This window comes from Miscanthus floridulus, chromosome 5 (assembly GCF_019320115.1).
Source record: "Miscanthus floridulus cultivar M001 chromosome 5, ASM1932011v1, whole genome shotgun sequence".
In the NCBI taxonomy this organism is placed as follows: domain Eukaryota; kingdom Viridiplantae; phylum Streptophyta; class Magnoliopsida; order Poales; family Poaceae; genus Miscanthus; species Miscanthus floridulus.
The window spans coordinates 11,189,550-11,211,001 of record NC_089584.1 but is presented as its reverse complement, the minus strand read 5'-3'; the positions used below and the strand labels follow the sequence as shown (position 1 = coordinate 11,211,001).

The following is a 21,452-nucleotide window of genomic DNA, read 5'->3' as shown; positions in this document are numbered from 1 at the left end:
GACAAAAATATTCTGTGCATAGAGGAAAGAGCACAACAACAGATTAAGATTTACATTATTGTGTCAAGGAATATATGCAAGTTATGTTTCTTTACAGAAGTAAACAAAATCTAACACAGCCACCTTATCTTATCAACATGAGCGTATATCACTGCACAGCACGATGCTCTTTGTTACTATATTTTACACCATTTCTAAATGGCTATCCTTTGCAACTATGGACAACGAAACAAGTCTACTATCTGACGTTCTTCACCGCCATGAGTCTATAACCAGCAAACAAATCCGCATGCGCAATCTGACAAATCTACCAGCAACATTACAAGAACAAAAACTGCTGACCTTAACTCGTCGCAATCCTTATGAGGCCTGAGTAGCAACCTTTGCTCCTGCCGCATCATGCTCAGCGCCACCTCCATTGCCATGTTCCATTGTTGGATGGCCCTCTGTTATCATTCGCTCACCTCTAACAAGAATAGGCCCTTCACTCACCGACTCAGATCCATGAGCCTCAATCTGCTCCGGGATATCTGATAGCCTGTCATCTGCTCTCTTTCTGGAAAACTTCCTGCTCATTGTGCTTGTCAGTGATCTGCCTGGTTCACCTGCATTTTTCTCTATCACCTTTGCCACATCTTCTCCTGAGGTCTCTGCATCTCCCACCTTGTCGGCCCGGCTTGCTTCTTCATTCACTACAATCTTTATCGATGTCCGCTTCTCGCCCAGCTCCTTCAGGTTGGGACGTGGAGTTTGAGGGAGCTTTGGATCAAGCTCTGTCACACTCTGAGAACCCGGAGTCGCAGGAAGGCTGGGATCAAGATTTTTGGAGCTTCCCTTCCTTGAATTTCTCCTGAAAAAGGAGCCTACATTAAATAGACCCCCTTGTCCACTGCCTTTTGGTGTCGGGATTTCCTTTGACTTGTCAACCTCTTGGTGAATCTGTGTGTCTGGGTTTCGTGCTCGTCCTTTCCGGGATTCCCATGTCCTTGGAACCCCAGTGCCAGGGCGATGTACATATAAACCTCCAGGTTGTTCTTGTCCATCAATGTTTATGTGCTCCACTTCATCCATTAAGACTTTCTTTTGTTCAGGAAGTTCACCAGAATCCACTTTGCTATAAACATATGTTGATACTGGTACTTCAGTATCCGCTTGCTTCAATGATTCGTCCAAACTTGATCTATTTTGGTCCTGCAGATACAACTAGACTTGAGTGCTCTTGCAGCCATTTCGAAAAAAAAAACAACTAGTAGAATTGAGTCCAGCAGAGCCCTTCTACATTTCAGGTTTGAACATGCCGTTCTGGTATAACCCTGCTACCTCACCGAAGGCCACTAAAATGGTGTTGAGAAGTTACGGTAAAAGAAAATAGACATAATGTTTGCCACTGACCTCAGATATATCTTCAACTGTTACTGCCAAGTGAATCCTTCCTTTCTTGACATTATTCAGTGACATCCATTTGTCGTGTCTTTGTCCACCTCTCAGCTCATGTAAATTAATGGTACATTGTCTGTATATAAAACAGCGTGAGATGTATGTTTATTTCATTTCCAAATAATGCCAAATTGGTCAGATCACTATAAAATTACAGGAAGTGCTAGATTGTCCTCTTCAACAAAAGCCAATCGAATCACAGCAACTGGCTAATAAGACAGTAGAAGCATTATCCTATAGATTTCCTTATCAAGGCATCATTTATCAACATGAGCTTAGAAAACAGAACATACCCAAGCGAGTCATCAAACATGGGGTCCTTATCACGAACTTCCATGACAAGTTCATTTGTTGCCTCCCACGATGTGATTGGTATTTTAAATTCTTCAAACCACTTAGGGGACAATGTTTTCCTCTGTATCTGTGTTTGGAATTTGAAAGGACCCAGACGACCTTTTACATAAGGGTCCGCTAGTCCTGTGCAATGGATCATCAAATGTGTTACACCGATGAAGAGTAACACAGAAGCTGCACAATTCATCCTCACCGTTTATATCAGATGGCTTCATGTCAGTTCCTTCTAAAATCTCAAGTTTCGCATATGCAATAGGAGGCCTCTCCTCAATGATGAACCAATTATTATCTGCAGAATGAAAAGAAATTGGTACCATAGAGAAGATAACAGAAGGGAACTGAAAGTTTATCATCACATAATTTACAAAATGGGAGTTATTATTCCTCTCAATGATTTTAGTCAAAATAGAACTTTGCAGCCATAGTTCATAAAACTATAAAGTTTGTTTAACTTTGGGGCATACCAAATTCTAGCATTTGCTACCAGCCTAGCACACACTAATAAAGCAAGTGACCTAAAAATTTCAGTTCATATGGTATACCATATGAGAACTGTCTATAACTAAATTTTAACAGCACATCCACAGGAGGATTTCAGAATCACAGTAATTTTTTAAAGATTTCTGAAACACAAGCAGAAATAAGTTGCTACCTACCTGAAGGAGTAGATGCAAATTTTTCCACATTTATGACTATCATATTGGGCTGCCAGAAGAAAAAATACCTCAGTAAGGAAAAGGTACATGGACAAACTTCAGAGGTAGCCCTGAAAAGGCTTTTGAAGAAAGCAAAACAAACAAAAATAGTACTCCGTAATAAAAATCTGACCTCAACTAATGTCTGCCCAAATGCAGTATCCATCAACTTATCCTGGAAAAAGAAACCCAGTAAGAAACAGAATCACCAATTATACAGTAAGAAAAGACTATAATACAGGAAAATCTCACCAGCCATCCTGAAATTCCTGGAAACTCAGTGACATCAAGCCCATGATTAATAAGTGGTTTCACAGTCATCTGAAAATAAGGCGGCTCCACAAAACATAGTCTAACACGGCCAAGAAATGGCCAACTCCGAACAAACTTCACACCAACTAAAATCTGCAAAAACATATTCTTATGTTGAGTACAACTTTACAAGGTAGACATTACATGTAGGGAAGAAACTGTTTCCTTTGTCTATGAGGGTTTTCTAAATTTAAACTAAAGTTTTCTTTAACATATGCTTTTCCATAGAACAAATCCGTATATATATTTTTTATATTGCTTAACACAGTTAAAGATCAGTGGGATCTCCTGTTTGTCACAAAAAAAGGGAGAATATGTATAGGCCCTTTGTTGACCAGAAAACTTTTATTAATTTCTTTAGGATTACAGTAAAGTTACTTGCCATCAGTCTGTACAAGAAACTGTGTATTTTTGGTTCATAAGTGTTGGTGGTTGCCTTCATGAAGGTAAGGGAAACTGTGCGTCCTATTTTGAATTTTTAGCACGGTCCCCAATGATAATGGAGAACTTTAACAACGTAAAGCAAGACAATCTAAAGAGGTATTGTAAACTTTAACCATTTCGTAAATTATGTCACTTATTTCTGCACAGAGAAAAATAACATGGGACTTGAAAAAGTTAGCATCATAAGCATAACGTGAATCACACTTTTTCCAAAGCATCACTCTTCCTAAGTGTGGATTTGGTGTTTTAAATGTTAGATTGATCTCCACCAGTTGGCCCAACGGCCAATTGGGTCCTTGATCCGCGCCCTGATCGGGGGCGCCCAGCCGTTCTCCTGGCCGATGAGCCCCCGTCGCGCAGTGCTATAAAGAGGAAGGTGGAGGCCAGGGAACAAGGTACAAGGTTCACCGTAGTCGCCAGCGCCCCACCGAGGTTCCTAGCCCTAGTCTAATCTAGAAGGGCGCGCTGTAAGCGACGGGAAGTCCACACCGCCTTCACCGTCGCCACTGGTCCGCGCCTACGCTGCTGCTACCGTCGACGACCTAGCGGGCGCCTACATGGCTTCCCCTACACCGACACGTCGCGGCCACCTTGTTCGCGGCGCCACGGCTGCGACTGCACTCGACGAGGTACATTACCAAGTCTGCTTATCTAAGTTAAGAATTTCCTCATTGATCTGCACCTAGAGATCCTACAAGTCTATCAATGGTGTCAGAGCTAGGTTCTAGTGTGTAGATCTAGCAGATTGGGGTAGAAAATAGAATATAAATCAAGAATCAAGTGATTCAAATCGTATCGGAACCCAAACCCTAACCCTAGAAGAGAGGTCGGCGAGGGGAGAGACCTACCCGGGTTCTCCTCACCGCCGGCGGTACCGCCGTCGTGCGGGAAGACCGCGCGCGCTGGAAGAGAGCCGCCGCCTCGCCGGCGCTCTGCGGCGTCGCGTACACGTGCGCAAAGAGCACCACCGCGGTGCCGCCCCGGCCGTACGCGTGCACCGGCGAAGGGCGCCACAGCGGCGCCGCCACCTCCTGCGTCGCGTTCGCCCTTCAGATCTCGGGTGCGGCAGCTATGGTGTGCGGCGAAGAGAGGGATAGAGCTAGCGTTAGCGTGTATGGGGGACTAGGGCACTATCACCCTGACCACTCGACGACGGCGCACTCAGCCTAGGGCAAGCGCTCACGTCGACGAGGGGACCGGCGGCGGCGCCGCTACACCGCTGCTCTTTTCATTTCTGGCTGCGGCGGTGAAAGAGAAGAAAGGTAGAAATGAGTTAGGGTTAGGGCGCACCGCCGAGGCGACCGGGTTTTGATCTCGCGAAAATGAAGCCTGACCGTCGGATGAAGATGGATGGCTCAAGATTCAGGCCGAAAGCGCCCCAGGCGGGGTTGGAAAATCTCAGCCCAAGCCCAAGTTGCGGCCTGGGCGTGGGGAGCGGGCGCGCGCGCGGGGGCGAAGCAGGCCGCTAGGCCGCCGTTGAGCCGCGCGCGCGGATGGGCAGAGAAATGGGCCGCACACTGTTTCTTGGGGCCCAGTCGAATGCACAGTAATGAGTGTGAATTTGTTTATTATTTTCAAAAGTGAATTTTGATGAATTCTGATTAGTTTTTCATCTCTATTCAATTTTGAACCAATGGGATAAATTGTTTAGAGAGTAGATAAGTACAAGGTAAAATGCTTCTGAAAAGTAGATAAATTATTTTTTCATATTTCCGCTGCAAAGTTTAATGCTGATTATCTTCTAATTAAATTCAAACCAACGGGAGAATTTAATTTGAAGAACAGTTACTTTTAGTAAATTATGATTATGTTTATCCTCTAATTAAATTGGAACGAACGGAAAAATTTAAATTAGAGTAGTCCGATTTGTTTATGTTAAATTATGGTATTGTTATTTTCTGACTAACGTTGATGATAACAATATTATAACGAGTTTAAGGTTGAAGTTTAAATCTCTGATAAATTTTACACCAACATGGTCAATTTTTCAGAGAGTAAATAAAGACCAAGAAATGCTCCTGAATTAATAAAATGTATTTTATTATCGTGTTTCGCTGCAATGATTCTGCTGGGTTTCAACTCTAGCCTACCCCAACTTGTTTGGGACTTAAAGACTTTGTTATTGTTATTGTTGTTGTTTCGTTGCAATGATGTTGATTATCTTCTAATTAAATTCAAACTAACGGGAGAATTTAATTTTGAAGAGTAGGTATATGTCTTTCAAGTTAATTTATGAGTTTTATGTATTAATTCTATTTTTTGCCCAACGGTGATGTAGAAGCATCTTGTAAGTTTTATTTTTTAACCGACGAGATCACTCGGCTGCATGCCAACAGGCTGCAATGCTGAGGTATGTGAATGAAAATGTTTGAGTCAAGCTAGTTCAGGATAAATTTTTTGTTAGTTTACTAATTTTCTGATTAAATTAGAACCAATGGGATGATTTAATTGGAAAATAGAGTATACGTGAATGTTTTAGTCATCATGACTAAATTTTTCGTTACGGTAATTTGTATATATATTTATTCCGCATGGGGAGAAATTTGGCATAATACTTATGCTAGTCAATCCTGCATGGCGGGAGAAGTTTTATGATGACTCATATGTTTTTATATCCCGCATAGCGAGAGAAGTTTAAGTAGCTCTTATGCTATCATAGTATTGACCATGGCACAATAGAAATATACCGTCATGGTCAATACTAATCAAAGGACAAGAAAAAATGCAAGAGTGACTTGCAAAAGTACAGTTAATAAAAGACACTGTCGAGTTCTTGAAGTGGAATGAGGAAAGTGTACTCCTATACAGATCAAGAAATAACTTTATTTGCATAGCATAATCATGTGAATGAAGTAAGTCATAAGTGTCTCCTTGTTCACAGTTTTTCGATTAGTTCTTGAAATTATGGCAGTATAGTTCATGCCATATTTCGAGGGGGAGAATTGTGAGATGAATTAAGAGTAAAAATTAAGATCAATTAAGAAACTACTCTTTATTAAGAGTGAGATAAAGATGTTGATGAATGTGTACTCTTCATTAAGAGTGAGATACAGATTTTGTAAGAAACTGAGTGAGATAAAGATTTTGATGAATGTGACCGTCGGTCATAACAATGATACCCCTAAGCAGAGAAACAACTAAATTCCTAGATTTTTTAAAGTTCCGAGAGGAAGATAGCGTAGTTACCATCAAAGATATTAAAGCGGTGCTTAATGCGCCATATAAGGTTTTAACAGGTTGAACCCAAATAAGAAATTATAAAGTACACTATCTTTATAAAATATGGGGCGATCTGGGGGAGCACGGTATGTAGAGACCTATGACTTGAAGAGAAGCGGGACTGCGTGCCCACTTCAGTGATTCAAAACAACGAATTTCTCGATACCTGTTAATGTTGTATGACTTATACAACACCTATTGTTGGCTCTTCGAAGAAGATGAATAATGTAAACAAGAATATTGTGATACAGGAGAATGTAGAATCAATTGCCTCTTGGCAATGAAGAGCAACAACAGCCCCATATGAAAGTGCCAGTAGCTGAGGCCCCAGAAGGTCTCAAAGAATTAGTAAATCAGTTTTCTGATGACTATGAAGTCTATGTTAATGAAGAAATTCAAATAGAGGGTGATCCTACCCCATTTAAAGAAGTCATGAGAAGCGTTTACTCGTTTGAATGGTAAGAAGCTATGAAAGTTGAAATGAATTCGATGAATACCAACGATGTTTGTGACTTAGAAGAAATTCCTAATGGAGCCAAAATAGTAGGCCGTGAAAGAGTCTACAAGACAAAATATGACTCCAAAGAAAATGCGGAAAGATATAAAGCATGACTGGTAGCAAAAGGCTTTACGCAAAGAGAATGAATAGATTACGATGAGAGTTTTCTCTCCAGTCTCATGCAAGGATTCTTTTAGAATCATAATGGTGTTATTGGTACATTACGATTTAGAGTTACATCAGATGGATATAAAGACGACATTCCTCAACGGGGATTTGTATGAAAACGTTTACATAGCACAACCCAAAGATTTTATCGTAGAAGAAAAAGAACGTATGAGATGCCGCCTGTAGAAATTCATTTATGGTTTAAAACAAGTCTCTAGACAGTAGTATGATAAGAAAGTTTGGGTTTAAAGAAAATAAAAAGACAATAGCGTTTATGCGAAGTTCTAGAATAGAAAAATCTTTTTCCACATCCTGTGTATAGATGATATCCTCCTCACTAGTAGTAATGTTAATCTGCCATTGGAGAAAAAGAAGTCTTTATCCTCAAGTTTCAATGTGAATGATCTTGGTGAAGCCTCATTGGTTCTAGGAATTGAAATTCACCGAGATAGATGAAAATGGGTATTAGGACTATCGCAAAGGCATACTTAGAAAATATTCTAAAGAAATAAAGTATGTATGCGAGTAAACCTATGCCTTCTCCTATAGTCAAGGGTAATAGATTTGGAAACTTTCAGTGTTCGAGGAACCGATATGAGATCGTTCAAATGAACATGGTTCCATATGCTTCAGCTGTTGGAAGCTTAATGAATGTACAAGTAGGAAATTACCCTAACGTAGCTTACGTATCCGGGATATTTTGGCAGAAGTCCAGTCTAGATATAGATCACTGGAATAGAGTTAAGAATATCATGCAATTTTTGCAAACTATCATAAGCCTCAAGATGAGTAAGAAAGAACAAGTACTCTCAAATAATTGTGGGTACAAATGTTAAATTTTGGCGAGATGTTTAGTGAAATCCATAGTAGTTGTTAACACTCGCAGTTGGAGTATTATTGTGAAAAAGCTCCAATAAAACACTTGTGATGTCATCAATGATGCATACCGTAGTATAGCTTGTCATGAGGCCTCAGGAACAGGCAAAAGTGGTTAAGGGAATATATACCCGGATTTAACAATGGTAATCAACAGTAATAACCATTTAAATTAGTTAACTCCTAAGACAACAGGTCAAGTGTGCCGTCAAACACATTGACATTAAGTTATATGTTGTAAAGGAGAAAATTCAGAATCATTTTGAAAGCATTGAGCATATAAGTACCAAGCAAGTACTTGCAGATCCGCTTAGCAAAGGCTAACCACCCAGTGTGTTCAGCGAACACACAGTCGACATGGGTTTACGGGAAAGCCTATGAAATCTGGATACTAAGGGCCTAGTTGAGAATCTGTTTCAAAACAGAGAGGTGTATTGTAGCTGTTTAATCTAATGGCAACTAACCGTGACGATAAGGCACGCTCTATGCACTGATCTGCGATGGAATGGGAAAAAGATAAAATAAGTTAAGTTTAAGTCATAAGGTGAGATAAAGGGGAGAATGTTAGATTGATCACCACCAGTTGACCCAACGGCCAATTGAACCCTTGATCCGTGCCCTGATCGGGGGCGCCCAGCCGTTCTCCTGGCTGATGGGCCCCCGTCGCGCAGCGCTATAAAGAGGAAGATGGGAGCCGGGGCGCAAGGTATGAGGTTCACCGTAGCCGCCAGCGCCCCACCAAGGTTCATAGCCCTAGTCCGATCTAGAAGGGCGCGTTGTAAGCGACGGTGAAGGCGGTGTGCCTTCACCATCGCCACTGGTCCGCGCCTACGCTGCTGCTACCATCGACGACCTAGCGGGCGCCTGCACGGCTTCCCCTACACCGACACGTCGCGGCCACCTTGTTGGTGGCGCCACAGCCGCGACTGCACTCGACGAGGTACATTACCAAGTCTGCTTATCTAAGTTAGGAATTTCTCCACTGATCTACACCTAGAGGTCCTACAAGTCTATCATTAAAATCCATTGTCTATGAGAATGTCACAAGTTTATCACTCCTATGGCAAAATGGTTCAGCTTACTAGTTAACTTGCCTTTCCCTCGACATGCATGCTAGTTAAATGCATCTTTGCAGTCATTCCAAGTCCCACACTCTTGTGCAGCTGCATAGCAAGTACAGCACTCATATCTTCACCAGAAAGGAAATTCATTCCCAGCTCAAGAACCTGTATAAAGGCATTAAAATAAACACAGATTATTGTCAATTGCCCATAGAACTAAAGGAAATATTCAGATCAAACAAAAGTGGTACCTACCAAATGGTCATCATCTGATGTCTCAGGTAGAACTCTCATGGAGGTAAAGATTGGTGGATTCCTGCCCATGTAAAGCTCCTGAATACCTGCTTTGCTCTGCAGAATAACAATATCAAGTAAGCTACAGAGAATCGATGGATGGAAATGCCTACTTAACGAAGCTAAAATGTGACTGTCATAGAAAAACATTGTTAAAGAAGCAGTTCGAGGTAAAATGCCACGAAATAGAGAATATGAATCCGAAAATCAAGATAAAAGAAGGAAACCATACGACTGTCCAAGGTTTGAACTTATCCAAGAACCATGGTATGATGGGCCGTAGAAGTTGTGAAACGATCTTCTCCATGCAGACAGGCCACATCTTGTTGATTGCATAGTTTAACCAGCGTACTGATTCTGCGTCAGAGAGGAGCTGATATATAAAACAATATGAGCTGAATTTACACAGGCAGGAACAGTTATAAAAAAGGAAAAGGAGAAAAATGAAATTTCCAGCCTAGTCAACAACATTTATCCATGAAATATTCAAAAAGTGCAACAATGGTGGATCACAGATAAATAAGGTGCATACCCTTCGTTGATAGGCAGATTTCATCTCCTCATGTTGTATCCTCTTCCGCAGTCTCACTGCACAGCGAGCATTTACCTACAACAAGGAGGAGCATTATTGTAACTTAATTTCTTCTGATTATCTAGTATTCTGGTATCATACATGTTCAAGCAAACAACTAGATCATGATATAAAAGACTTGGAAAACAATGTAAGCAGAAAGGTAGAACTTGGAATGAGAAACATGCTAAAAATACAGTAAGTGTCATGAAAAAGATGAGGAAGTAAAACAGGGAAAAGAAAGCAGTATGGTCTCAAAATTCTGAACCAGCTTGGAGCTGGTGTTGATGAAGAGAAGGGAAATTTCATTCCATAACATAGAATAAAAAGGGGAAATTTCCGATACAGTGCCAAGGTGTCTTGATTGGTTCTTGATGAATTGAAATTAGTATATCAGGTCATAACGGATGAAGGAAATTAGTTTGTAGCATGTGATGCTCTAGAAATCACAATATGATACAATAAATCCTTTAAAAGTGGAAGCATTCAATCATTCATGTAATATCACTCTCGCATGCCATCAACCTTATTGCACCGGCTGTTTCCAGCGATCAACAACAGGGCTGGTAGAAAGAGCAACGTGCTCTTCTCGGACACCGGAGCAGGATCGCGTAGCCAGCAGCGGAGGCGCCCAGCTTCGTAGGTTGCAGCACCGCTCTTAGCTCGGTTGTAGACCCTTTATGTAATATCCAAGCTTGAAATTGGTTGCTAGGACGGTCCAGGCTACGACTGTACGACCTCCTAGGGCGCTCGTCTCAAGCGCGCCGTTTGTATGGTTACATTCTTCTTCTTAATTACAATGATGCGCAAATCTTTTGCGTATTCGAGAAAAAAAACTTATTGCACCAGCACCGTGCCAAAGCAGAATAGTTACTAGTTGCTTGAGAAATTATATCCTTTGGAAGCTAATTTTGTATTTATCTTTGGGGCATAGAATCAGTAAACCGCGGTTTTGGAAAATAACTATACTACCTAGACAGGAGATAGACTTGATCCTGATGAATTGGATTGGATTAAGTGGAGTAAGAATTTTGCAGCATATGATGTGCCATGATAGCACGCAAGTGCAAGGTCTCTGGATGTCATGGCTAACTGGTAAATGATCTATAAAATCGTAGCACCCAGAATAGATAGAAAGCAGAGTGCAGAATGAGGTGGCAAATTAACCTTTTGGTGGCACGGGCTGCATCAGAGAAGGCGAAGGAATTTGATGCCAGCAACAGGCAAAAAGAGTTTCATCGGAGAAAGTCTCAGTGAGGGAAATTACAGAAACGGTCGAAATACCAAGTACGAATCCTACTGAAAAAGGCAATATATATACTGGAATAGTATGATGCGGTACGAAAGGCAGGTGCGTACTGTTCTTTCTTTTGGCAAGAAAAAGGGGCAAATCTTTAGTGTTTTAATGAGTATATACGTGAGGGGGGCAGGAAGTAGTAGCAGCAAGTACTCACCATGTAGAGGTAGAGGAAGGCGAGGAGGTAGAGGAGGGAGCCGCGGAAGCCGATGGCGGCGGCGGCCCAGAGCACGGCCAGCACCAGGCCGATGTGGTAGACGAGGGGCAGCTCGGCGGCGTCCATTCCCGCTGTCCTCCCGGAGGCGAAGAAGAAGAAGTAAAAAGGCGTTGGTTGGCAAGTGGCGGTCTGGCAGGTCGTGGCGTGATACTGCTCTGCTCTGGAAAGAGGGGAGCCCTACCAGACCACCACCACCGCACCACGACGGCCGGCCAGCCGGGCGGGGACGGCGAGGACTAGGAGTAGTAGAAATTGATTTCTGACAGCGACAGGGTGTGAAGTGAGAAGCTAACGCGACATGCCGACCAGCCAACGGGCCAGGCACAGGCCCAACAGAAGAAGAAGAAGCTGCGCAGGTGTCAGGCCAAGTGGTACTCACGGGCACACGGCCCGCACGCGGCACGCCTGGTGTGTCGTCACGTGCCTGCCGACGCCGACGCCGACGCCGACGCCGCGGCTGCGAAGGCGATCGGGTCATCCACGTCTCGCGGCGTTTTTCAGCCACTGGTTGTGGGCCTCGTGGGTTCCTTCGCTTATAAGAAACCCACGACTTATAGGGTGGTAGTACGTATTAATCAATTGATTATTACTGCCATGCTCTATTATTGTCAGCAATCGATTATTTCGCCTTTTGGCATATTCTCGTAACAAACAGTGTGCCTTAATTTGCGACGGAACGGCATGTGGAACGGTTAGGCTGGGGGCTGGGGCCGAAACGGCCAAGCCGGTCCATCCGAGGGGGTCCACGTGGTGTGCATCGGATGCACATGGGCCATATGACGACAGCTGGCCTCTTCCTCCTCCCTCCTCCAGCTTGATCCCTCCCTAGTGTGGCGCTGTCGGGCTACCGGACCACCAAACTTGCGTGCTCCGGCCTCCGGGAGAGAGGAGAGGTCAGAGTGGGGGCGCGCAGCAGCCCAGCAGGATGAGCGGGGAGGAGGCCGACAGCTCCAAGCCCCACCAGGGAGGCGTCTACGGCACCTTCCAGGGGCCGCCCAGCTACCCGCCCCCGCGCCCGCCACCCGTCGGCTTTCCACAGCCCGCCCCGCCGCCGGGCTTCTCCGCCCACCACCGCGGCGGCTACCAGTCCGTTCCCGGTAACGTTGCTGCGATTTCCTTTCTCGAATACTATCCCAATTCAGTTTATAGGCGTACCATTTTAAAAAACTGCGGGATCAAGATCAAGTTTCTAGGCGTTGTTCGTTCAAAAAAAAAAGTTTCTAGGCGTCGTTTGATCTCAACTGTCTGCCCCTATTCGGCGACTCTCTTGCGCAAATCGGGACCAGATTTGCTGGAACCAAAGGAAATTATAGTGGGTTTAATTTACCTTGTTTTTACCAGGATATTAATCCAATTCAGTTTTAGAGTGACGGTTCCATAGTTCGCTAGTACTCCGTGTATGCTTACATCCAAATCCCAGTTTTAGAGTACTTACTGTCAAACCCTTCTTGTCCTAGTGCCCACCGTCTGCAATGTATAGTGCCTGCTCTGCTTGTCAATGTATTCCGTGTATGCTTACATCCAAATTCCATGTTGTTGTTTACCTTGCTCAGTTTGCTCTGCTTTCAGCTCAGAGATTACGAAGCAGGTGTGCGGGGACACAGCCATGATCGACTTCCCTGTTGCGGCATTGGTTTTGGGTGGTTCCTGTAAGTCATCATCGCTGCTCCATTTTTCTTTCTCTTTTCATAACAGTTTCATTCATGTGTGTCAAACAACATTGTCATTCAGTTTGATACTTGGACAGAATTCATGGTACAGCAGTGCTGGTGCTTTACCTTTGTTTCCTTCCTTTTCTTTATTACTCTTCTAATGATAAACTCCTCCCCTTCAAGGTTCATAATCGGTTTCTTTCTTGGTGCCATTCCCTGGTACATTGGAGCCCTTCTGCTGTGGTGTTCCAGAGTTGATTACAGGGAGAAACCAGGCTATGTCGCATGCACAGTAGCGGTGAGTAAACAACCTGTATTACACAACTCATGTGTCATGTGGTCCATCATCAATAAGATCAGATGGTATGGTACTAGTAAATTAAATCACCTCCATGCTTGCTCAGCTTCTACTTCCTTTATCTGTGCATGACTACCAGTAAACTGTGAATCTAATGAGAGTGAGCCTTAAATTTGATGTTATTAGTAAATTTGGACCGCTGTTCATTCATGTTGACACCAGACTCCCAGAAGAAGAAGAAAAATATTAAAGTTTGTATTCATATGACCACCTAAGAAAATATATATAATTCAGTCATCTTGAATATCTTGTTATGGCGACTGCTATGTCATATTCAATGAAGTTTATTCCGGCTATTGACCACTAAAATGCTTGATGGAACTGTTAGTTTGTAATTCATGCACTGAGAGTTCTAACTTGTTTGTATATCTAGAGCCCATTTTTGAATTATGAGACAGAAAGGGAGCACTTCCAGAGATGGTGGTGCATTATTGAAAGAAAAGAATGTTTGTCTATTCTCTTGGTATTGCCCACAGCTATCGCAATTCTATAGATGCCCTCATGAATTCTGCATTTGATCACTTATCTATGAGTCATTTGTTAATTGTAATTCTGAAACTTCAGCAATTCTGATGAGAATTACTTGGTGTAACAGGCTATCCTCGCTACAATTGCTGTTATCAATGGGGCGGCAGCTGGAACTCATGTTTTTTTATTTTAGCTTGCATTGTATTGTCATTGTACATAACGTACATGTACATGTTATCCATGCGTCAAAGAAATCACGCAATTAGCATTGTAATGGATATTTGTTCTGCATTCGCAATTATTCATGTTTATAACAAGGAGAACAGAGACCTTGCTCTTGGCCATAAATAAATCAGACCGGCATGACTCCGCCTTGTGAATAATGAAACAGTATGAATCTGAAAGAAACTGTAAATTTATTGTATTTACGACTATTAATTGTTGATCTATGAAGTTGTAACCAGGGTTCGCTGGTTGCCACTGATTTCCTGTAATCATGTGGATAGCCAGATAAAAAAAAGCACCAACTGAAATTTGAGAAGGACACGGTGCAAAATTGGAACCTGCAGCCTCCAGTTCTAGGTCTGGTTCTCCTGGTTGATTACGGCTGTTCAAACCCTGGTTCGAGACAGCGTTACATGCCAGCCAAGTTTTTCTCGCGCGGTCTCGCTCAAAGCCATGGTAGAGTAGCTAGGGTTTCACAGCAGCCTCCTCCATCCCCAATCCTCCAACTTCCCACCGTGTCCAGACAAGAAGTAGGCCTCCACCAGATCACGCAACGACCGTCCCGTGTCCCGACCACCCGTAGGCCGTGGCGTGCCACCACCTCGCCGCATCTCGTCTGCGCGCCGCCGGCCTTCCTCGCCTCCACGCCGCCGGCTCGATCGCCTCCCTCCGCGCCTCCTTACCTCCTCGACGTCCTACCTCGCCGTGGAGGTCCGACCTGCTCCGGACATCGGCTCCCCCTTGCCCTTGCATCGGACGTCCCCGTGCCTGCTACCCACGTCGATCGCACGCCCCTACGCCAGACCAAGTGTTGGAAAGATGTTAGCAAGTAAGCACCCAATTCTCAAACAAGAATAAAAGAACCTGCGGCGCTATGACTTGCCTGCTAGTAACAATCAAGGTATTTGGAGTCAGCTGAATGAAGAAGTTGCATCAAATTTGTCAAGAAGTGTTATCTTAATTGTTTTGACCAGTGGACGCACAAGACATCAATTCTCTGCCATAGCCATAGAATGCCGCAGCAATGCCACAAAGTTTGTGACATCAGGAAGTTTGGTTAGGGCTTTACGGTTCTACCGTTTGGAAAATAAGATTGAAGTACACTGTGAAGGCAATGTTGTCACAGGACATCTCGAAGAACATGATTCTGACCGTCATCTTGCTGTTGTCAAAGTGAACTCCTCCCTTGATGTTCATTGTGTGCGTCTGAATCATGGAATGGAGTTCATGCCCCACAAGGAGAACGTAGCTGCTATAGGGCGTGATCTCTTTGGGAATTTAATGGTAACAACTGGGTTGCTTTCATATGAAGATAAAAAATGTCTTGTGTTCTCTGATGCTGATAAATGCTCTGAGAATTGGTTAGGGGCGGCATTTTTTGATTTTGATGGAAACTTTGTTGGTATGAACCACTTCATTTTTCTGCCACCAAGAATAGTTCTCGAACAGTCGACATCCATGCAAAGGATGGCATTTCGCTATGTTGGAATGAACGGTTGGTTTGAGACTATAAGTGGGGAGCAGTGCTTCCATCCTAAGGCATATGATTGTGCTGACAAGGAAGAATTTCAGGATCTATACTCTTTGGGTTATCCCATTCCATCAAGGAGTATGGTTAATAGTGGCTGGGTTTTGGTTAATACCTTTGAAGATACTTTTGGTCATGTCTATCCGGAAGGTGTCTGGATTAGTATCAGGAAAATAGTTTCTTCTGAAATATCTCGAAGTGTTGTGGCACTTGCTTCTTTCAATGGCAAGACAAGGTTTTTTGCATGCACAGGAGTTTTTGTTGACTTCGACTATAAATGTCCAAGTATTCTGCCTTCAGCGAGCTTGGTTAGGGATCCTTATAATCACAATAAGATTGTTGAAGGCTTGAGGATTGAAGTGTTGCTCCCAAACAAACAGCGTGTGGATGGGACATTGCTACATTACAGTTTACATTACAATGTTGCTCTAGTCAATGTCAAGAATTGCCGCACTCGCTATCCTGTGAATCTTAAACATACAATTCCTCTCGAACTTGATGAGAGAATAGAATAAGGTTTTCATTTTCGGAAATTAAAATTTATCGGGGGTCACAGATAAAGAGGATAAACAGGATATATCGAAAATATCGGACCAAATTCAAATAAAATTTAATTTGAATTTAAGTAAATTTAAATAAATTTAAACAAAAATTGTACGAAAAAGATAGATATTTCCTTATCGGCACCTACGGATAAAGAGGATATATCAAAAATTTCAGGAGTTTTCGACCGATATTGGAAACCATGAATAGATACAAAGGTATTAGCTGTTGGGCGGATCTTCGAATCAGGCACATTATTGGCTACAAGTGGAATACTAACTGCTGATACAAGCAGTCTTGACTGTAGTAAACTTTCTTATATCGGAGGGCCCCTTGTTGATGTCGATGGTAATTATATTGGCATGAACTTTGTTGGATTGAATAAGGAAATAGGCCGGCGTACCTGCATCGTGAACATCTCCACAGAATCTTGGAATATTTCGACACAAAAAACACTATGTATTTAAGGGCATATGTTCAGCTTACCCCATATTCGGCTTGTTCGGCTTCTTTTTTTTAGCTAGAACATAATTTTTCTCTCATAACAATTCAGTCAGAACAGTGTTTTTCAGCCAGTTTCAGTGAAAATTCTACCAACCGAACGGGATGGTTCGAAGGCCGTTGTTATTGACCTGTCATCCAATTGAGCGGGTCATATGAATGATAAACGTGAAGATCGAGCCAACGGCCTCCCAAATTCGTGCTCAAGTAGTCCCGCCGTATCGGTAAATAAAGTCGTCTAAGGGTGCGGCGTCGTTTGCGCAAATGAAGTCGCTTTAGCTGCGCTAATCTGGTTTTGGACGCGAATGCCTCTGACTCTTCGTTTCCTAAGACGCTCATTCATTCACGGGAGTAAATCGCGACGCGGTCCCCTCCGCTTCCCCTTGCTTGCTCGCTCGCACGCACGGGGTCCGGGAGCGGACGGACGCGCTCGACGGCCGCCATCTCAAAAAAAAAAAAAAATCACGCGTAGCAACTCGGCATAGAGCCATGCAAAATCATGTCAAGCCCTATCAAAAAAAAGTCACACATCATGCAAAAATATAGTGCTAGCAAGGGATCGAACCATGCCCTTCTGCATGGAAACAGGGCGAGCTAGCCACTTAAGCTGCGAAATGGTTGTTGCATGGGAGATATCAAACCCTATTTAATAAGGGTAAACAAGGAAAAATCCACCCTAATTAATTACTTCTTGGTATGCTAAATGCTGTCCAAAACAACCTTAATTACCAGCATGGAGGGAGTAGTCGTTGCTGTACCATGTAGCCCCTGCTGGAGCTTGCTTGAGTTGGCATGTCATTAAGTGTTTTTATCTGATGTTTGAGCCTGTGTTATGTAAGATAAAATGGTTTGTAGCATTTTTATTGATGTGTTAAAGAAACATCCTGCAGAACTTTTAAGCTTAAACATCCTAGCATTTTTATTGAGTTTTTCATCCTGAAAGGATGTAATGGTGGCAAGGTACGCATGCTAGAAAAAGAGTTTAGCGTCCACACAAAGGAAACAAATTAAATGTACGCTAGAACAGAAGAAGATATAGTAAGAACTCAGATAAGTTGCAAGAGATTGAGCTCTTAATCAGTTGAAGATTTACATGTCTTCTTGTCTAGAAAAGATAACTAAGGCATTCTGAGAAATAAATACTATTGACTTCCCTATTGTTGTTAGACATAGAGGGACTTAAGGTGCCTATACATGAGTTTGCTGTCGTGCACGGCCAAGTGGAGCTCGGAATCATCGGACCACCATTGCTGCAGCCCGTGAGCCTCCAGGAACTTGCTTGGTCCTTTGGCAATCACGTACAGCTTGGAATGCACCCCAGAATGCTTCTCCGTGGTGACGGTAGCGACACCGCTACGATCAGCGTAGAAGCAGCAAATGTAATCGCAGCTGTTTATGTACAGATTTGGCACCCATCTTTTGACCTCCTTGTTCAACTCTTCTTCTCCAACTTCAACTTGAGAGGAGGCTTGTTGCTCCTCTCCTGGGGAAACATTTGATGAAGAGCTGCTGCCGCTTCTACTTATATATCGCTTAAGGACACTGCTGGCTTTCTCCTGAATTTTTCTGAGGCCCGTGCCAAGTGACACTGACGGTGGGTTAAACAAATGGCACTCCACAAAGGTTCCATCCTTGGCCAAGGCCTTGCCAACCTGCAGAGCAAAGCCTGCCCCCAGGGAATGGCCGGCAACGCACACATTGGCGCTGCCATGCTTATGGATTGCCGATTTGAGCACCTCCAGCGCACCGGTGAACCTGACGGAACCCCTCAAACTGTCCAGGGCAAACAACCGAAGGTCATCTTCTAGGTCTCTCACCACAGTCAGCTGTTTCAGCACGGTCCCCCTGAGAGCGAGGACTACCTTGGGAGCACCTTGAGGCTTGACCACTATCAGATCAGCGAGAGCAGCGAGCTGGTCCCATTCTAGAAGTGCCCCGTAGATGGATCCATCTCTGGAATCGATGAGAGGGCGCACCAGCTTGTATTTGAAGGGCTTCCACCAGTTGGGAGCGAGGGCAGCTTCACCAGTTCTGCTCTCCTGCCTGTCCAGCTCCAGTAGATATGCGGCCTGCACAAAGCACGACATTGCAATTCTTCTGTAGTTTGGATCTCTCCTGCAGAACAATGTTCGTGCGTCACAGCGTCAGTATAACAGTATTACAGACATCACTAGCTTTGTTCTCAAGAATACCAAATGCTACTGCAAGAACAAGACCTCTACAAAAGTAAAAAATAGTTGGTAAAAGGATCGAGACAGGCACAGGAGAGGAAAAGGAAATAGCAATAGCAACGGCACATGCTCTTGGGACAAAATTCTGGGACTAATTTCAGCTATACATGCATACTATACATTGCAGCAGAATTATGTGAACATGGATATATTCAGAAGACACTTATGAGTGCTTTTTCGCAAGAACCAAAAAGAGACACTTGAGTGGCCTCGGAAGATGGAATTATTTTGGCATTAGTTCCTATGGTAAGTACAGTACAGGTAGAGTAAACATCGGACGGAACCGAATTATACCATACTAATTCCGTAATTCGGTTAATTGATCGGTCAGATCGAAATCGACACGCGCGATGGTCGATGGAAGAGAATGAAGGACCAATGGGTCCGTGAAGTGAAGGTACTCCGTACTAATTATGGAAGGAAATGGAAATGGGGAGCGAGAGGGGCATACCAGCTGGAGCGGATGAGGTCCCTCCAGCCGGGGGTGGAGAGGTTGCGAGGCCCCGTCGCGTGGAACTCCCACGACACGGCGGCAGCGGCGGCCGGCGGCTTGCCGGCGGCGTTGCTCCCCATGTCTTCTTCTCCCCGCTCGCTCTCACTGGGCAGGTGGATTGGCGGGGAAGTAGGCGAGCCGCGTCCCCTGTGGGGCACGGACACGGGAACTGCCGCCGATCCGAGGGAGAAGAAAGAAAAGGGTAGGCGGGGACTCATCCGGCTGGACCCTTGTGCTCACTGCCTGACTCAGCCCGTGTTTAGGTGGTCAAATTTGGATATTTGGGCTATCGTAGCATTTTTGTTCTTATTTGACAATTAGTGTTTAATTATAGATTAATTAGGCTCAAAACGTTCGTCTCGTGATTTCTAATCAAATTATGCAATTAATTTTTTCGTCTATATTTAATGCTCCATACACGTATCGTAAGATTCGATGTGATAGCTACTATAGCACTTTTTAAGAATTTAGGTTTAAACACAGCCTCAGAACAGGTCAGAATTAAACCCAGACCCCAACGGCCTAACCCAGGTCTAGAAGCAACCCCAGTCCGCAGACCCAGGCGGTCAAGGGTTCACCGTCACACATGCTGAGTGCTGACAGACTCCGGGTTCTGATCCGTGAGGCCTCCTTAAAAAATAATTAATTATATAGTTTACGATTAATTTGTGAGACGAATCTTTTAAACCTAATTAGTTCATGATTTAATAATAATGTGCTACGGTAACATATGTGCTAACGATGGATTAATTAGGTTTAATAAATTTATCTCGTGGATTACTAACAGTAGTTTGTTTTTTTATTAGTATTCGAACATCCCATACGACACCCTCATATGATATCCATGTGCCACCCCCAAAATTTTACAAAAGGTCTGAGTCTATGACATCGTCACGTGCATTTCCATGCATTTTTGTGTTTGCCATCGTCACTTCTTTTTTTTTTTTGTGGGCATATCATATTCATAAATTTTCATTTCAGTCCAATTATGTAAAGAATTAAGAACGCTAGAAATTAGTGTTAATGTATTTTTGGTGGTTGAACCCTCGTAAGAAGATCAAGCAGACATCAAATCATTACGAGATCACAAGAACACTAGAGACATAAAATTACTAGTAGCCCTTAAACAACACACCCTTCGCCTTGAAATATAAGGAATAAAGAGTCCAAAATTTATATCAAGATTTAAGGTATTCTAAATGTTCAACTCCATCTTTCCTTTGTTTTTTGGCAGCCTGGCAGGTGATATTGAGAAGCCTTATATTTCAGGACATATGGAGTATCTCACAGGTTTTCAAACTACGAAATTGTATATCCAGATCCATAAACTATTTAAACACCTCAATCCTGATCTTCAGTAGACATATCACATCATAAATTTTAATGATGCGTGGTCAGTAACTTATAATTAAACGGCATTCCAGCATGAGACTGGCGTGTGGTCCATAACCTATAATTACATGAACAGTACTAACTTTCTATATTATTCTCGTTTAGGTACGAAAAACTATAAAACTAGTAGAATATATACCCTGCACGTCGCTACAAGAATCGTAGATAAAGTTATACTGCTTATATTTACTTGTACAAACGAATGGATATCATAATACATGTTAGTGGATATTTTAGCACTCTGATGTGGACAATTAAACTTATGTTAGTGAAATGATGCGTGGTTTGCTCATGTGAATATCTTGATGAAGACATAATTGCATGTGCTAGTGAATACTAATGTGAACAGCTTGCATGACGAGATAGAATATTAGTGAGGATTGAACATATAAGATGTTTAGATTTGAAAATATATACAGACAGAGATAGAGATTTGAATCTCTAATATATGCATTAAAGTATCCGATAAATCTATCAAAGTATTCAATCATGGTCCAAAGCATATCTATGCTCCACTCAACCGATCGCCACATCTTGGTTACGAGGGGCTCGATGCCATGCTCAGGTGCATCGAGGCCACTACTATCCTCATCATGGACCGCTACAACAATTACCAC

At 43.1% G+C, this 21,452-nt stretch overlaps 3 protein-coding genes across 4 annotated transcripts; 1 reads left to right on the top strand and 2 right to left on the bottom strand.

The window, feature by feature from the left end:
• Window positions 1-10: 10 nt before the first annotated feature.
• Window positions 11-11,801, bottom strand: LOC136449501 (C2 domain-containing protein At1g53590-like). 2 transcript variants are annotated; one of them, XM_066449544.1, is made up of 12 exons: window positions 11,385-11,801; window positions 9,892-9,966; window positions 9,592-9,732; window positions 9,321-9,416; window positions 9,099-9,230; window positions 2,739-2,891; window positions 2,620-2,661; window positions 2,448-2,496; window positions 1,985-2,080; window positions 1,731-1,914; window positions 1,393-1,513; window positions 11-1,191 (listed from the first exon to the last, which is right to left on the bottom strand). In XM_066449544.1, exons 1-12 carry the CDS (start codon window positions 11,508-11,510, stop codon window positions 361-363), a joined length of 2,046 nt encoding a protein of 681 aa, XP_066305641.1. In that variant the 5' UTR covers window positions 11,511-11,801; the 3' UTR covers window positions 11-360. The 2 variants fall into 2 exon arrangements, with proteins under 2 accessions (XP_066305641.1, XP_066305642.1); XM_066449545.1 differs by having other exon boundaries at window positions 9,592-9,716; window positions 11,385-11,449.
• Window positions 11,802-12,132: 331 nt separating this feature from the next.
• On the top strand, window positions 12,133-14,310 carry LOC136449504 (large ribosomal subunit protein eL20z-like). The gene is made up of 4 exons (XM_066449548.1): window positions 12,133-12,546; window positions 13,014-13,093; window positions 13,280-13,394; window positions 14,050-14,310. Exons 1-4 carry the CDS (start codon window positions 12,370-12,372, stop codon window positions 14,113-14,115), a joined length of 438 nt encoding a protein of 145 aa, XP_066305645.1. The 5' UTR covers window positions 12,133-12,369; the 3' UTR covers window positions 14,116-14,310.
• A 3,445-nt stretch (window positions 14,311-17,755) lies between these two features.
• Window positions 17,756-19,689, bottom strand: LOC136451511 (GDSL esterase/lipase At4g10955-like). Its single transcript, XM_066452208.1, has 2 exons — window positions 19,402-19,689; window positions 17,756-18,834 (listed from the first exon to the last, which is right to left on the bottom strand). The coding sequence occupies exons 1-2, from the start codon at window positions 19,659-19,661 to the stop codon at window positions 17,883-17,885; spliced, it is 1,212 nt and encodes a 403-aa protein (XP_066308305.1). The 5' UTR covers window positions 19,662-19,689; the 3' UTR covers window positions 17,756-17,882.
• Between the last annotated feature and the right edge of the window lie 1,763 nt (window positions 19,690-21,452).